General features: G+C 43.2%; 1 protein-coding gene across 3 annotated transcripts in view; it reads left to right on the top strand.

The window, feature by feature from the left end:
- The window catches only part of GALNT7 (polypeptide N-acetylgalactosaminyltransferase 7), a 253,098-nt gene extending 235,431 nt beyond the window's left edge, over positions 1 to 17,667 (top strand). For all 3 annotated transcript variants that reach the window (XM_068278796.1, XM_068278797.1, XM_068278795.1), the window contains 4 exons: positions 4,730 to 4,948; positions 7,729 to 7,827; positions 12,771 to 12,899; positions 17,333 to 17,667. In XM_068278796.1, the coding sequence (XP_068134897.1) occupies positions 4,730 to 4,948; positions 7,729 to 7,827; positions 12,771 to 12,899; positions 17,333 to 17,470 (585 nt within the window). In that variant the 3' untranslated portion in view covers positions 17,471 to 17,667. The remainder of the gene's footprint in view (positions 1 to 4,729; positions 4,949 to 7,728; positions 7,828 to 12,770; positions 12,900 to 17,332) is intronic.
- Positions 17,668 to 18,294: the final 627 nt, after the last annotated feature.

Genomic DNA, 18,294 nt, shown 5'->3' with positions numbered 1-18,294 from the left:
GGCAACTAAAAATCCTTTCTTAAAAGGTACTCCGCATAAGAATCAGACAGTCACTGAAGGTTTTGCTTAAGCTGCTTACTTCTTCGTTCTCCGTGCTTCATTCTGAAATGAATGAAAAAGGTTTTCCATCTGGAAAAGCCTAAATATTATAAGACAATTGCTGAAATCCAAACATGTCGAGGATTTCAGTGACGTTTTGAGTCTTTATCTGCCCTCTGTTGTGAATTTGCATCTTGATGTCTGCTGCATTCTACAGCTTCCACTTGCTTGTTTAGCAAAGTTGAGATGGCTCTCAGAGGCATGACAGGTTGTGGCAGGATAATTGAGCATCCTTTTTAATCCACGTTTATTTCCTATAAAAGCTTCAGCCAGAAACAGCTCTCCTGCCATAACTTGTCGTTCCAGCGAGAATATAACAGGTAATTGTGTTTGATTCTTGCTTGTACTGGCTGAGCTGCATGTTTCAGATATTATAAGAAACTCTAAACCCATCTACATTCCCTCAGTTCTTCCCACCCAGTGTCATTCTTTTCATACGAGAGACGTCATATGACTGAGCAAGCCTACTCTGTGCATATTTGTACCTACTTCATGTTTATTCTTTCTATTATGCAGCAGATAAAAACACTCTGGGATTTCTTAGTCCTTCATAACTGCAGCCATGTTACATGAAAGTCATTCATATAGCTCATCATTTCTTACCATGAAGGTATTACAGGTGAAACTCAAAAAAATTAGAATATCGTGCAAAAGTCCATTCATTTCTGTAATTTAACTTAAAGTGGTCTGAAAATCAGCATTTCCTCTTTGTTCTAAAAGATTATTTACAGCAAAAAATCTACTACTACAAAATAAATTTGTAGCACAACAGAATTCAAACAGTTAAACACAGCACTTCAGTGGAAAGCTCCTTGCTGCTTCTGGCCACATTGCAATAGGTAATAACTAGGGTTGCTGTGATATACTGGTAATGATTAGCATTAGGCTGTGGTGGGATGCGGTACATTTTTTACCACACCGCCTCAGTGTGAAAGGGCCCTCAGGCATAGCTGTAAGCAGGATCACCACTGCCCATACGTAATCCTCTGGAGAAGTCCCATGGCTTCACAATAGCTACTCCGAGCTCTTATGCTAGGTACACACAGTGCAATTTTCTGACAGATTTACCATCAGATAGATAATGTCCAACACATACAATCTGATTTCCGATCCATTTTTCAAACAATTTTTCATAAAAGTGAACGGAAAATCGATTGGAAATCGGATCGGAAATCAGATTGTATGTGGAAATAATTGACCTGACAGTAAATCTGTCAGAAAATTACATTGTGTGTACCTAACATAACACTGCATAGGAAAGAGGATGTTACTTTAAATGCAAATTGTTTTCTTTCTAATGGCTTAGAAGCAGCAGCACTAATTCTAATACCTGACTAACGAACTAAAACCAAATCCATTACTGAAAACTGCAGCTGGTTTAGTTTCAGTCGATTATAGCTCATTTCAGTATTACACTGGTGGTTTCCTTTATTCCCTCTACAGCAGACTACCAACATTGCAAAGCATGATGTGTATGAGTACACTGGCAATGTAACATGGCTGTGCTAATGACAGCTGAGGTGCTTATAGTCCTCCTAGATGTAATGGCCCGTACTCACGGGCTGCAGAAGTGGCCTGTCGCCAGCACACGTGAGCGTGTGGGCGACAGGCCGGCGACAGCTCCTCGCCAGGTCCCTCCGCGTACACACGCGGAAGAGGGACCAGCGGCGAGACGGAAGCTGTCGCCGACGTTCCTCCTCCCCCCGCCGGAAGCTCCATTTACCACAATGGAGGTTGCTGTCGCTAGTCCGCGTACTCACGCGGACTAGCGACAGTTGCGGGGGAGGTGCGGCGGCGACTGTCGCCATGCGATTGAAAGTTTCAATCGCATGGCGACATGAGCGACGGGCGACAGTTCAGGGTGCGCGCGCGTGCGACGGCCCATACTCACGGGCGACCTGTCGCCGCAACGCGCGCGCCGCGTGTTGAGGCGACAAAAGTCCCTCGTGAGTATGGGCCATTAGACATCAGGAGAACCTGATGTGAAAGCACTATGGAGGCTGCCCTCCTTGTCTGTTTCACAAATGTCACAGGGACATTCTCTGGCTATTGTGCTAACCTTGAGGCTTCAGTAGTGTCTTAAGGCTTGTACAAACATGCAGCTTTTCTGTATGACCAACACGATAACATCACCGACCGCATGACCAAGCGATTGCACGACTTGTATTTTCCACGCATAAACCAACTGAATGACCAGCTCATTTGCATTCTGCTCTCGCAAACAAACGACGGACTGCACAATATGACCATATTCAAAACCTGTACAAGTTATTCAAACGTCTTGTTCACACGTGACGACTGGATGATATCAACCCAACAGTCGTGTAAGTCGATCCGCCTGTTGGATTGGGCAAACCGCCTGTTATCAGTCGCTTGTTTAGTTGTTTGTCACATGTTCACACGCCCAACAGACCAAGTTTGGATGATAGTTGGGCGGAAGAGTTGCACGTGTGTACGAGCCTTAAAGGAAACCAGAGATGAACGCTTTGGCACAAAATAAACGTACCCCCGATAGATTTTACAAAAGAAATACTATACCTGGTATTTTTGCCGCTCTGGTGTGCCGTTTTTGTGGGTTTTTTTTTACTAAAACTCTGTGCAAAACACAGTTCATTAGAAAAGCATATTATTTAGTGGGCTGTGTGCAAAATGAACTGACCATTTCTAAAAACCTCTTATGACTAACAAATATAGATTAAAAAAACGTTTTGCAATATACACTTTGCATTAGCAGCTCCTCCCATCTCATCACAGCTGTCTATGATGCTGCAGTAGACAGAACAGGAAAACAGAGCCAGAAGGGGGCAGGCTTGAAAAGACATCAGTGAACACAGACTCAGCTATGATTCCTGAGCAAAGCCAGACTGAATGCTCAGTCGGGGATTTTATCAGGGCTGATAACAAGCAGGCTGAGCAGTGAAGGATTAAACAGAGAGCAGGGTAGGTGTTTTCTCTAATGTTCCCACTGATATATATATAGTAAATACATGAGGGTGCTTCGTCTCTGGATCACTTTAAAGAGAATCTGTATTGTTAAAATCGCACAAAAGTAAACATACCAGTGCGTTAGGGGACATCTCCTATTACCCTCTGTCACAATTTCGCTGCTCCTCGCCGCATTAAAAGTGGTTAAAAACAGTTTTAAAAAGTTTGTTTATAAACAAACAAAATGGCCACCAAAACAGGAAGTAGGTTGATGTACAATATGTCCACACATAGAAAATACATCCATACACAAGCAGGCTGTATACAGCTTTCCTTTTGAATCTCAAGAGATCATTTGTGTGTTTCTTTCCCCCTGTTCTCATGCACTGAAGTTTCAGGCTGCTCGTTTCTTCCTGCAAACAGCTTTGCCCTTGTCTGTAATTCCTCAGTATGTGAAAGCCCAGCCAGCTCAGAGGACGATTTATCCAGCTTGTAAAAGATAAGCGAGAAGAGAGAATCTGCCATAATCTAAATAACACACAGGCAGTGTGCATAGAGGGGCCTGGAAGGGGGAGTTCATAGCAGAAACACAACACTGAAGAACTTGGCAGCCTTCCAGACACAGGCTGACAAGTCTGACAAGGGAAAGATGCATTGATTTATTACAGAGACTGTGATAGCAGAAAGTGCTGCAGTAAGCCAGAACACATTAGAATAGCTTTTGGAACTTGTAGGATGATAAAAAACAGGATGCAATTTTTGTTACGAAGTCTCTTTAAGTCACACCCTCCTGCAAGCATGTACCTAATGCAGTTACAGCAGAATTAGGTAAGCTGCCTTGCTTACTTGTTCTTGGTCAGTGTTTCAGGAAGTATTGAGGGGAAGGGAGGGTTGCAATAGTGTAACGATGAATGGGTGGGATTAGTGGGGAAAACAAAGCTCTTGGCTAGTGATCGACTGGATCGATCTGCCTGGCTGAGCCATTGGGGGACGCTGTACACACTGGAGAGGCGGATGTTATCAGGCACCTAGGCCGAGTTTCATCTTGCGTGTGTACAAAGCTTTAGAAACAGATTACCAGCACAGGCTAGGGATGTAACATCAGTACCTAAAGGCCCATACACACGTCGGATTTTTCCGAACGACGGGTCGTTTGAACGTCCCGTCGTTCAGTCATCCGCACGCCAAATCGGGCGTGTGTACAGTCCGTCGTTCGGGTGATAAGACTAATTTTGTCAAGACCAGTCTTATCACCCGAACGACGGACTGTACACACGCTCGATTTGGCGTGAGGACGACTGAACGACGGAACGTTCAAACGGCCCGTCGTTCGGAAAAATCCGACGTGTGTATGGCCCTTTATAATGCAGTCTTCTGGGGCAGTTGATTGAATTTCCAAGGAGAGTCCATGTTTGTTTCCTTTAAGCTGAGCTAGAATCAGGGCTCTTTCATCTTCACTAGTCAGAAACTTAAGCACTTGGATCATCCAAGCTCTAATGTTTATTGAAAGATCTCTTGCTTGAATTCACAATGGTCATCTGATGTCTATTTTGCTTTCAAACATGCATAGTTTGAATACAGTTGCCTGAATGTCAGTTTAGGCATGCTGTCTAATGTTTTATACTTTAGGAAGTGCTTACATACTGGTATCATCTGTATAGATTGGTACTACAAAGACTGAGAACTATTATCTACCCTATTACAGAACTATGTCCGAGTTGTGGAAGTCTGGTGGGACGAGTATAAGGATTACTTTTATGCCAGTCGCCCTGAAACCAAAGCCTTGGCATATGGAGACATCAGTGAGCTCAAAAGGTTCAGAGAGGACCACAACTGCAAAAGTTTCAAGTGGTTTATGGAAGAGATAGCATATGACATCCCGCTTCACTATCCTATGCCTCCGAAAAATGTGGAATGGGGAGAGGTAAGTCCATATTCTTTTAGTACTAATTATCATATGCCTCCAAAAAATGTGGAATGGGGAGAGGTAAGTCCATATTCTTTTAGTACTAATTGGGAATATTTTTTCTGACATAATGGTGGAATCTTTTAGCTAGAAGTTTGCTGAGGTTTGTTCTCCTTTTTCTAACGCTGAGGTTTGAGCATCACTTCAGATGAGTAAAGACAAAGTTTCTTCTGTGGGCCTGATTGCACACAGCTTGTATTCTACAGCTAGCCATACACTATATAATTTGTTATGGACTCTTTGGGTTGGAATTGCTCAGGAGAAGGATCCCCATATTAGTGGGCTGCAATTTCTGGGTTTATTCAGCCGGCATGGCGGTAAAGGGGTTTTGGCAAACGACAAATAACATTTATATTGCCCTTTTCTCCTGGCGGACTCAAAGCGCCAGAGCTGCAGTCACTAGGTTGCGTTCAGTAGGCAGTAGCAGCATTACGGAGTCTTGCCCAAGGACTTCTACTGAATACGTGCTGGATTACTAAACAGGAAGAGTCAAGATTTGAACCCTGGTCTCCTATGTCAGAGGCAGAACCCTTAACCAGTACACTATCCAGATAAACTAGTGCACTATCCAGCCAACTACATGCGCCATCAATTATGGCATCCCTTAACATCATGTTGCATTCAATTACATTTCAAAAGAAAACTTTAACGATCTGCTACTAAGTTCCATGGAATGTCCGAAGTTGTATAAAAATCCAACTATAGACTAATGTACTTGCCCTCCCACTTTCCAACTCATCACATGTAGTCACCAAGCTTGCCTCTGACGTGCTGTCTGATGTAGCAGGGGGCAGTGTTATATGATGCGTATTCTGGAAGTAGGAGGCACAGTTAGGGAGTAGATGGGGCCCAGCAGACCCCCATTAGTGAAAGCAGGTGGTAAGATAGCATATTATTGAACTTTACAACTAGGTAGGTCCACTACATGATTGCTTTAAATGAGCTGTGAAAGGGCTTTGTAGTACTATAGTACATTATTTATTATTTTAGCTGCAATCGTCCATAAGGAATGGTGGTCAGTAGCCTTGTACACAAAAATTCTTCTCTAGTCATGTGGCAGAATGGTGCTCGGCCACCTCCCCCGCATTACATTGAAGATGTAGCTTCAAAGGTTAAGCTGCTTTCAGCGGTTCAGATCAGATCAGTCTGCTGGTTTATTTAATGCACAGACTTTTTACTGTAAAAGCTGAGAGGAAATCAGCATCACTAACACTGAACAGGTACTGAACGTTCAGCATATATAACCTTTCACTTCATAAAGACAGACAGGACAATGAATCATCCGTGATCTCCTAGCTTTATTGTTATTGCTTACCAGAAATACATGGAGTGTTTTCAGTCATTTCTCCAGCAGACCTTTCTAGCTCTGACCTCTAGTGGAGTAAATCTGCTGCAAACCTTATATAATGCACTGATGTTCCTATCAAAAGCCATCTTAAGCTATTGTGGAATGAATTGCTGACATGTACTGCCAGGCCGAGAATTCTGGTAGTTGTAGTGCTGCAGCAGTAGATTGCTGGAAAATGCCATTTACATGTGATCTGATGTTGAATACCAAGGTGGACTCACAAAAGGTGTAGCAAAGAAAAAAGTCTCATATTTCTATTTTCAGTTATGTAGTTTTTTTTATAGCATTGCATCATTAGGTCATGTTTACAGTTTAGAAACCGCACTCTCTTTTAAGCTATAAAACAAAACAGAAATAATGACCATTTCCTGCAGTAAAACCTTATCTCAAGCTAGATCATGCTGTTTCTTGGCTGTTTAAGTGCTTCAGAAAACAGGACTGTATTTGACCCAGTGGGTCCAATAGCTCAGAGAAACTTTTTTGCATAGATAACTGAAGTTTTTTTTATCTCTTCCTGTGCTGGAAAACATGAGACTTTATTTGCTACTAATTTTCTATTTCTTAGCTGTACTACTTTGCTTTAACCTGTCTGAAAAAAATAACTTTTTTGGTAATGTAACAGGACTATAGTGTCTGCAATTTGGTGTAGCTGAATGGCCAAGTAACTCACTACAGTGGCTGCTTTCCAGTGCCTGTGCTTGGCTGGCGCATGGAAGTGGCTGTCAGGCAGTGGATTCACCGCCTTCAGACCCCAGCGTGAAAGAGGCCTAAAGCTAGCAACACACGTCACTAACATACATATAGTAACGTAGTTTGGTTGAAAAAAAAAGACATCCATCCATCAAGTTCCTCCACATGTTCATCAAACAGTGGATTACTTCCCCACTGGAGGATAGCAACTGCTTTAGCAGTTCGCATCCATTTAATCTTGATCAGATTTTAGTAGAATGCTTTGAACAGCTAGTGAAAGAGGAACTGTACATAATGAATAAAATGGCTTATTTTTTTTTTTTTACAAAATTCATTTATGGATTATTTTAGCGTTGGCCCATTGTAAGCTCTTTCCTCTCCCTGATTCACATTCTGAAATTTATCACCGGTGGTGACGTCTTTAGTTCTGCCAGGTGATCTGTACGGATTGAACATTTAGGACTCAGGCACACTATAAGCGCTTTAATGAGCGCTTTTTGTCCCTCAGAGCTTTCAGAGAGCTTTTTAAAAACACTCCCACTGACTTACCGTACATTAAAATTGCGGTAAAATCGCACAGAGGGAGATATTGCTTGCTTGGCAATTGGGAAAAGCTGAGTACTTGTTGACATAATTACTGCAAATAGGGGTATAATTATACTAATATGTATAATCTAATTTTGTCATTGTGTGTTTTAAGATAAGAGGGTTGGATTCCAACTACTGCATAGACAGCATGGGCCATACAAACGGAGGAAATGTGGAACTTGGAGCCTGTCACAGAATGGGAGGAAACCAGGTGAGTCGGACTGTGGTCAGTAAATGAATAGTTATAAGCTACAACCTTGTGCACCATCTTTACTCTATGCAGCGGTGCTGGGTAATCAGTCATCCAGCTAACACTTCTGTGTGACACATATAAATGGCCTATAAAGGCCCGTACACACGCTAGATAGGCTGCAACGACCGGTCCATCAGACCCTCCCGCTGGGCGAGCGTTCCAGCGACAGTGTGGCGTGTGTACAGTCTGTCAGGCAGACTGATAAGGCTGTTTCTGAACGATCCGCCCGGCGGATTGCTCAGAAACTGCCTTATCAGTCTGAAGACAGACTGTACACACGCCGAACTGTCGCTGGAACGCCCGCCCAGCGGGAGGGTCTGACTGACCCGTCGTTCCAGCCTATCTAGCGTGTGTACGGGCCTTTATCCTGTCACTCCAGGGCATGCTCTGTACACAAGGATATGCACAACAGGTCAACAGCAGCAGTGCAACACTGGGCAACAGTACAGGCATGTCCATCAGCAATATATACAGCTTCCATGGCTTTACACATAGTTCAGACCCGATGGCTTCCACGATGACTAGAGGCTGGCAGGTCCACAGTATAGATGATATACTGTATAGATGACTCGGCAGTGTGAGCAGTGCCAGCGTCACTGTGGGACCTGGGCCAGAACTCAAAGCAGGAGGCTGCCGCAATGTGAGATGGTGGGTGGCCACGATGTCAGTCGGCTGGCGGGTCTGACATGGTGGCTGGGCAGCGGGGAGGAGTGGTGGTGGCAGTGTCCTGGGTCCATCACTTCATCCTCCGGTCCCGAGATGGCCCTGAAATTGCCTGGGTGGAATCTGTGCAGATGTCAGAGCAGTGGGCTGGCTTTGGGTACCTAGCTGGTGCGGCATCAGGGAGTCTCCAGACCGTTAAGCTTCTGTAAGCGTGCTGGACGGCACAGGGCTGCCTGACCAGCGTGGCGGATGTGACTGGCATGTGGAGCAGCGTTCTGGCTTGCCTTGGCAGTGGTCCAGAGCAGTCCGGCCAGCGGCGTTGGAGTAGATGGATCCGGCAGCAGTGGCAGGACCTGGATCCCTTGTGGCCAGAGTAACATGTGGGCGAAAATCAGCTGGAAGCCCATGTGGATCAACCGCTGGTCCTGGAGTCCCGAAACCTGGGTGTCCAAGGGCCCCACGTCAGGCCTCAGGAAGGGGAGAAGATCAGGAGTGGGTGAATTTGGGGGGGAAAGGGGTCAGTACCTTGAGGCTGTGGCATCCACCTATGAGGCCATCTTGATTTTGCAAAGGATTTTACAGGGAATGCCAGACTCTAGAGGTCTTTATCCTGCATGGATACATGCACAGTTGCATTAATCGCATCTACACAAAGTATTTTTCAATCTGAAAAGATCAGTTCCAACAGTAATACTTAAAATTTACACTAATCAACATGACTGCTGTTTCCCTTGCTGAATTTTGGATTTAGCAGGGCTTTAAAGAGAATCTGTATTGTTAAAATCGCACAAAAGTAAACATACCAGTGCGTTAGGGGACATCTCCTATTACCCTCTGTCACAATTTCGCTGCTCCCCGCCGCATTAAAAGTGGTTAAAAACAGTTTTAAAAAGTTTGTTTATAAACAAACAAAATGGCCACCAAAACAGGAAGTAGGTTGATGTACAGTATGTCCACACATAGAAAATACATCCATACACAAGCAGGCTGTATACAGCATTCCTTTTGAATCTCAAGAGATCATTTGTGTGTTTCTTTCCCCCCTGAGGGGGGAGTGCATAGCAGAACCACAACACTGAAGAACTTGGCAGCCTTCCAGACACAGGCTGACAAGTCTGACAAGGGAAAGATACATTGATTTATTACAGAGACTGTGATAGTACAAAGTGCTGCAGTAAGCCAGAACACATTAGAATAGCTTTTGGAACTTGTAGGATGATAAAAAACAGGATGCAATTTTTGTTACGGAGTCTCTTTAAATGTTTTGGTCTTGCTTAACGTGAAGTAGTTCCCGAAACCCTGTTCCTGAGCTTTTGTTGAAAGAATTCCCTAGAAGCATTTCTGAAATATAATCTTACAAATCTTTGCAGTGTTCTCCCCAGAATTTCTTTCCAGCCGGGTGGAACGAAAAAATAGCCGGGTGGGGCATGATGGGGGAAGGCAGGACCAGTGCAACACTGCTTACAGCATAAGAGGATGATCAGGAGGCTATGCCAATGACAGCCGGGTGGTCACCAAAATTAGCCGGGTGGAGCACCCACCTAAGGGAGCCTGAGGAGAACACTGCTTTGGAAGTTACTAGAACAACAGAATTGGTTAGCTGGACAGGGGTTTGGAGTGTGCCTCCAATAATCGAAAGCATGTGTTCAATGAAATTGTGAGGACCCTGACCCTGTCTGACTCGCCCCGACCCTCTGCTAGGCAGTGAATGTACACAGTTTGCATATACACATACAACTAGGGTAGTTTTAGATGTTACCTCTTCCACACACCTGATAAATGTGTGTATATGCCAACTAGAACTAAATTCACTACCTAGCAAGAGTTCTGTCAGTTGTTTTTTTTTTTTTTTCATTGATGATTGGAGTGGAGGACCACTGAAGACTTGCCCTGACTGTACCTTGGAACTTGTGATGCTGTTACTCTTAAAGTGGACCCAAATTAAAAATACAAGATTTCAGAAATAACATTTTCTAAATTATAATAATATATAGCAGCCTTTTTTTCAGCTGCATGATGACAAATATAAAATATTTTACATTTATTGGAGGAACCCCTCCCTTCCTTTCAAATTGCCGGGACAAAATCCGGCAAATTGGTGGAGTAGGTGGTGTCCGGCAATGGAGAAATTGCTAATGGCTGCCCCCAGTATAACCCTAGTTATGAAAAGAGAAGGGTGAAAAGCATGCACTGAAATGCTCATAGGTTTAAAGGAGTGTTTATTTATCTTTGTATGTGTCAGAGTGGTGCAACTAAGTATTTTTAATTAAAAAAAATGTTTGGTTTGGGCCCACTTTAAAGAGAATCTGTATTGTTAAAATCACACAAAAGTAAACATACCAGTGTGTTAAGGGATATCTCCTATTACCCTCTGTCACAATTTCGCCGCTCCCCGCCGCATTAAAAGTAGTCAAAAACAGTTTTAAAAAGTTTGTTTGTAAACAAACAAAATGGCCACCAAAACAGGAAGTAGGTTGATGTACAGTATGTCCACACATAGAAAATACATCCATACACAAGCAGGATGTATACAGCCTTCCTTTTGAATCTCAAGAGATCATTTGTCTGTTTCTTTCCCCCTCCATCTCACTGAAGAGTTACAAGCTGATTGTTTGTTTACTCTTGCAGACAGCTCTGCCCGGTTGTCTGTAATTCTGCAGTATGTGACTCATCAGTATGTGAACAGAGGATTTATCCAGCTTGTAAAAGATAAGAGAGCAGAGAAAAGCTGGCTAATGTAAATAACACACACACACAGGGGAGTGTGCATAGAGGGGGCATGCATAGCAGATCACACTGAAGAGTTGGCAGCCTTCCAGACACAGGACGACAAGTCCAAGTCCGACGAGAAAGATAAGCTGATTTATTACAGAGATGGTGATAGTATAAAGTGCTGCAGTAAGCCAGAGCACATTATAATAGGTTTAGGAACCTGTAGGATGGTACAAAACACAATGACATTTTTGTTACAGAGTCCCTTTAAGGTGGACAAACATCTTTGCAGCCCGATCCACCATCCAATTTGATAAAAATCAGTGCTGCAACAAGCATTCCCGATCAACGATTTTGGGCTGAAATCAGTTGAATATATTGATCGAGCAAGCTGGAGAATCTTGGTCCGAAGTTGTTGAGTGCGTGGCATTAACGGCATGCGATACCATGAGACTCTATGTAACCCCCGGCCGCTGTCCCCCCCCCCCCCCCCCCCCACCAGTGCCCGTGTATCTGAGACTACATCTCATAGCTGTCCACTTGCTGCAGGTGTCCAGCTGCTCTTGCTTCTCCATTCAGGTCCAATGTGGATGCCACATATAGCACAGCACATGGGGAAACAGTGGCAGAGGCGGCAACTGCCATGTCACAAGATTTCATGCTGAAATGGATTAAGAATCAGCCTTCGGTGTATGGGCAGCCAACAAATCTCTCTCTGATCAGATTTTTTCAGACAGAGATCTGTCTCTTGGTTGATCTGCCCATACATTGCTAGATATATGTGCACCTTTAGGCTAATTTCACATATGGTGTGGTGCGATTGTCTTGTGGCATGCGAGCCCAGAGCAGGACAATTGCACCGCACCATTTCTTCTTGCACTTTACACTGCAGCAGACTGCACAGATGGTAATTTGCATAGCTCTGCCCTCAAACAGCAATGCGCTCCCTGCTGGATAGGAAGTATGTTACTATTTTTCGGCCGTTGGGCACATGCCCGCTATACTACCGCCGCGACAATCTGACTCCAATGCAAATGCCTGTCGCGCAGTTCCGCTCATCAACGCATTGCAAAGTCTGTATCGCCTATGCATAGTCAACAACCACTTCCGCCGCATCGCACCGTGGGTAGTGTAATAGAGACTAATGGCCACTGCGACAGGGGAGCATACCAAGATGCAAAACACCATGTGTGAAAGGGGCCTAAATTATTCACATGCTACATCTGACATTTCTTACTCAATGTGAGAATAATTTGCTCCACAACGAGTGAAAAGAAGAATAGTGAGTGGGTAAGGGGTCCAAACAATCCAATTACCAGTTCACAAAAGCCATTTAAAATAATCTTGATAAATATGAACTCTACTGGCAGAACCCAAATGAAGGCCTGCCAGATAGCCAGTGGAGCAAATGATTCCATAATTACACAACATTACGGTAGATACAAATGTGAGGAACGACTTTGCACCAACATACAGTTTGTGGTTATATGCATCTTAATTAATCAGCAAATGTATTGTTTTATTAGCTTTTCCGGATCAATGAAGCAAATCAGCTGATGCAGTATGACCAGTGTCTGACTAAAGGGCAAGATGGATCAAAAGTTATGATTACACACTGCGATTTAAATGTATTCAAAGAGTGGCAATACTTTCAGGTAGGTCCAGGTGACTGTTTATATTACATTTTACCATTTTTCTTTACATACACGTTTACAGGAGCATTTCAAGTGTATACAGGAATGCATTCATTCATTCTTAACCCAAGTATGTGAAGATGTGACACTCCCCAGAGATGGATGAAGGTGAAATGGGCCCCAAGGCAAACTTGCAGTTCTGGATCTCCCTGATTTGAACCTGGCCTCTTTGGTAAGATGGGATGAGGGCAGATACACAGAGCAGAGCAGCCAGGCCCCTAGACATCCACTAGGCTTTAGGCACCTGCGTAGTTTGCCTTTTGGATTAAGTGATCAACTTCAGTATGATTGAAAAGATGCCTTAGAGGGGATCTAATTAACATGTATAAATATGTCAGAGGGCAATATAAAAGCTTGGCGGATGAGCTTTTTGTTCCTAGGCCTTCTCAAAGGACTAGAGGACATGATCTGCGCATGGAGGAAAAATGTTTTAGCCATTTATTAAGGAAAGGGTTCTTTACAGTAAGAGTGATTAAAGCGGATCCGAGATGAAAAACTAACTAGAACAAGTAACTTGTCTATATATTTTATCTAAAGTTTAGATAGTTTACACAGCAAATCTAGCTGCAAACAGCTTTAAAGAGAATCTGTATTGTTAAAATCGCTCAAAAGTAAACATACCAGTGCGTTAGGGGACATCTCCTATTACCCTCTGTCACAATTTCGCCGCTCCTCGCCGCATTAAAAGTGGTTAAAAACAGTTTTAAAAAGTTTGTTTGTAAACAAACAAAATGGCCACCAAAACAGGAAGTAGGTTGATGTACAGTATGTCCACACATAGAAAATACATCCATACATAAGCAGGCTGTATATAGCATTCCTTTTGAATCTCAAGAGATCATTTGTGTGTTTCTTTCCCCCATGCACTGAAGTTTCAGGCTGCTCTTTTCTTCTTGCAAACAGCTTTGCCCTTGTTTGTAATTCCTCAGTATGTGAAAGCCCAGCCAGCTCAGAGGACGATTTATCCAGCTGATTAGAGCAGCTTCTCTCTTCTCTCTTATCTAAATAACACACAGGCAGTGTGCATAGAGGGGCCAGAAAGGGTGAGTTCATAGCAGAACCACAACACTGAAGAACTTGGCAGCCTTCCAGACACAGGCCGACAAGTCTGACAGGGGAAAGATACATTGATTTATTACAGAGACTGTCATAGTAGAAAGTGCTGCAGTTAGCCAGAACACATTAGAATAGCTTTTGGAACATGTAGGATGATAAAAAACAGGATGCAATTTTTGTTACGGAGTCTCTTTAACAGAATATGATTGATTATTCCTGTGATACAATGACAGCAGCCATGTTGTTTGTAAACATTACACAGAGGCAGGCTTATCTGCATGTTGAGCAAAAAAAAACTAATCCCCCCTCCTCCCCTCGGCCTCTGACATCTCTGGCTAGTAATACCTCCCCCTTATCCTGCCCAGACCGAGCTCCCATGAGCCCTTGCTATTGTCTGAAAGTGCCTTGGCTCTCTGAAAACCTGTGGGCGTGGCTTGTGTAGTTTATAGGGAATTAGAGTATTAAAATACTATACTTGCATTTAAAGGGTGCTTAGATGCTTTCCTTGCGTTGAAAAACATCCATGGCTACAATTACTAGGAATGCCTAATGATGTTGATCCAGGGATTTTATCTGATTGCCATCTGGAGTCGGGAAGGATTTTTTTCCCTTTTGGGGCTAATTGGACCATGCCTTGTAAGGGTTTTTCGCCTTCCTCTGGATCAACAGCGATATGTGAGGGAGCAGGCTGGTGTTGTACTTTGTTCTCTGGTTGAACTCGATGGACGTATGTCTTTTTTCAACCCAAGAAACTATGTAACTATATGATTGATCAAGAAAAATGATCGACTAGTGGCCCACACACTGCAAGCGATATCCTATGCGATTCACCTTCACTAATTGTTTTAACTAATGTTGTGTCTCCATGCTCTCAATGCAAAAATTGACTCAGAGTCGAACAAATGACATGTGACATGCGATCGACCAATATCATGCATCCTGCTCGATCGACTAAGCTGGTCAATTTGACATGCTATCAGCCACTTTTCATTGATTGGACATACTGGATCAGTGAAAGTACTCGTACATCAGACAATGTATGGGCAGGCCAACCAAGAGACAGATCGCTCTCTGATCATAGAGAGATATGTTGCCTGCCCATACACCATGGGCCAAGTCCTGATACATTTCATGCTGAAATCAATCAGGAATCGTCCGCCTCGCCATTCCAGCACTGTCCCCCCTAATGGTCACACTGACCCCCGGTGCCCAGTGCACTGTACATTACCTATACATTATCCTCTGCCGCTGGCTCTGGGCTCCTCTGTCCATACACAGTCCACATGTGGTTGCTGGAGCAACATTGGCGCATGTGATGTCACACACAAGCCCACATACAGTATACGCTGGCAACCATGTGTATGGGCGGAGGACAACGGCGGCTGCGGACAGGTAATGTATAGTGCACTGGGCACCGGGGGGGAGCACATTGAACATAAGAGGGACAGCGCTGGAGGTTTTTTCGCATTTGTCACAATATCGCTCACCAATACCGCTGCACAACTGACTATGACGGCTCTACATCTTGCAGCATGTCCGACTGATTAATGCAACCAATGTCAGCAAGAAATTTGTCGCTCGGGCATGCACTTGGCGGCTCCGATTTCCATTTGATTACCATAATCTAATCGGATGGTCGATCAGCCATCAAGTCACCTGATGTATGGCCACCTTTACTCATTACAGTGTGTGTGTATGCAAGGAGGAACTGCCACACAGGGCTAGGCAAAGACTGGCATTGTTGGCAGATTAGAGTAGAAGCAAGATCTTGTGCTGACAGCTGCAGAGGATCAGCAGCAGACTAGGCTCAAAATCTAAACGTTCTTATGCAGGGAAAAGTGATTTGGGCATTCTAATGGAAATGTAGGGTGCTTAGTTGTCAAGCTGATCCTTGGGCTCTACTATAGTAATCCCTGTATAGTAAACTCAAAGGGATGGGCAAAAGTAGTTTAGCAGAAATTGTCATACTCAAGCACATTAAGTAGTGCCCTTGAGTATGAGTGTGCCCGGCTCTCCTGTCTCCCCCATGCAGATGCGGCTTCCTTGTGCCAACAAATGCCCTCTCTCTCCTGTCTCCCCAGGACTTACAGGAGGAGAAGCAGAATAAAATATTATGTATAATTAGTATAAGTGGATCACAGCCGTAAATTGCTAGTAGCCTCTCTCTCAAACTAAAACCAGCATTCCTAGTTTTCACCACTAGTCTTTAGTTAAATCCAGATCACAGTAGTATCAGATGAAGCATGGGAAACTGGGTAAAGCTTGGATAAAAACAGGGAAATCTATTAAGACACACCACAGCTGTGCAGTAAACCTTTGATGCAACACAAATTGCACAAGCATAATAAATGGGCAGAACTCGCTTGTAAGCATCCTTGCCTTATAGAGAAAACAGAAAAAAAAAAACCTGTGCTTACTTTGCATCAGACAGAAGCAGTGCAGAGACATCTTGTGGCATAAAAATTAATAACTGAACAATAAATTAGCATGCTACATGTTCTATTTTGTACAATTAAAATATTTTATTTCTCTATTTTTTCCTATTAAGAACAAACTTGAAAATATGAAGACTTTTTGAAATAGACTGTACCTAATGCACGGCACACTAGGTTTATCTTTATACCATTTCTGAACAGCACTTGCTAGATGGGCTTATCTGTATCAAGAGTTCATTTATAGGCTTGTATGCGGTTCTGAAGGAAGTTCAGCTTCATTCAGTTCTACTTTACCTAACATCCACTGGAAACTGAATATGTTCTGGATTCGACCCAACTATGGCGCTTGTGCCTTCATAGAAGGTCAGTTGTACTAGGTTAGGCAAGATTGTCAAGTTCCATACACAAAGTCTGCCTCACTTTATGTAACATGACTGCCTTTCGGCAGTGATGTCGCACAGAGAAGCCAGATACTTGCAGCCTCGCTGCCACAGCACCAGTATGTAGCCAGATCTAATTATAATTGCCTGCATGTGCATGCTTATGTTATGAAGGCTTGTCAGAGCTTTCTGCAAGTGTTAGTGGTAAGGATGGAGGTGCCCAATGTGCATTCTATTTTAGTATTTTTAAATACAAATAAAAAATTCTATAATAAAAAGAGAGGCAATAGCTTACCTCTCCAGAAGATATAGACACCAGTTCAACTGGAAAAAAGTTTTTATACAAAAAGCAATCTGACAACGTGTTTTACCGGTCATAGCCCACTTCCTCAGGTCAATACAAAATGCCTTGATAGCATAGGGGAGTGTAGGCGTCTCTAATGACTACAATTGTTTTTCTGCAAGTGTTGGCATTTTTGTTAGTGACTAAATTTTATTTAATTTTTTTTTAATCTATCATTAGAACTTACACAGATTCACCCACATTACTACCGGGAAATGCCTGGAACGGTCCGAGACCCTACACCAAGTGTTCTTGTCAGACTGTGACTCCAGCAAGACCTCCCAGAAGTGGGAAATGAACAATATCCTTACTACATAAAGTGGTGGATGGCCAACATATGAAGATAAACGTGGCTGAGGACAGCCAGAAACCTGCTGCAATGAATAACTGTATAGTCCATAACCTTCGCCACTCAATGAAGGACCTTGGAGACCTACAAGATGGACGCTGGGTCATCCTGCAGTTAATGTTTACAAGACTGCTTTTACCTTTAAACTTTTTACATGTTTACATCATCTTGGTTCAAGATAATGTTTGTAAAAGTGCTTCTAGCTCTGTTTGTAGGAACAAAGCTAAAGACTCTATTTCTCGGGATTATACTCAGGGGTTGGAAGGTAGTTTTTTAACACACACTTGAAAATCATTTGATTAGTGAGACATTTTTCTGTGTCTTGGTGATTAACTAGCTCTCCATTTACTGTTCATTCTTTTCTTTTTATTTTTTTTTCCTTCAAAGCACTGCCACAATTTTCTTTAGCAATGGTGGCCTTTGTCCGTGCTGCTGTTTCGGGTGGTAAAATTGGAAAAATCTTAGTGCCTCTTGCATTTCTTTTATATTTTAGTAGATTTTTATGCTTACCATACATAGTCGGTGGCATCCAAAAGTGAATTATTGGTGGGTGTGGGAAAAATTGTGATACTCAGAGAGTGTATTGGTGAGGGTGAGTCTCTCTGCTGCTGGATATGCATGCAGTGTTATCAGGTCAGAGGCTTCATGGTGGAAGAAGACTGGTGAACTGCAGGTACAAGTATGCAGAACACTTCTGTAGTCCAGATGTTAAGTAATCCTCAAACTTGAAATCAGAAGTTAGTGCTCCATCCTGTACATATTTAAATGAAATTATTAACTTGACTCCTTTCCC

This window comes from Hyperolius riggenbachi, chromosome 1 (assembly GCF_040937935.1).
Source record: "Hyperolius riggenbachi isolate aHypRig1 chromosome 1, aHypRig1.pri, whole genome shotgun sequence".
Classification (NCBI taxonomy): Eukaryota; Metazoa; Chordata; class Amphibia; order Anura; family Hyperoliidae; genus Hyperolius; species Hyperolius riggenbachi.
This window is presented reverse-complemented; position numbering and strand designations above follow the sequence as displayed.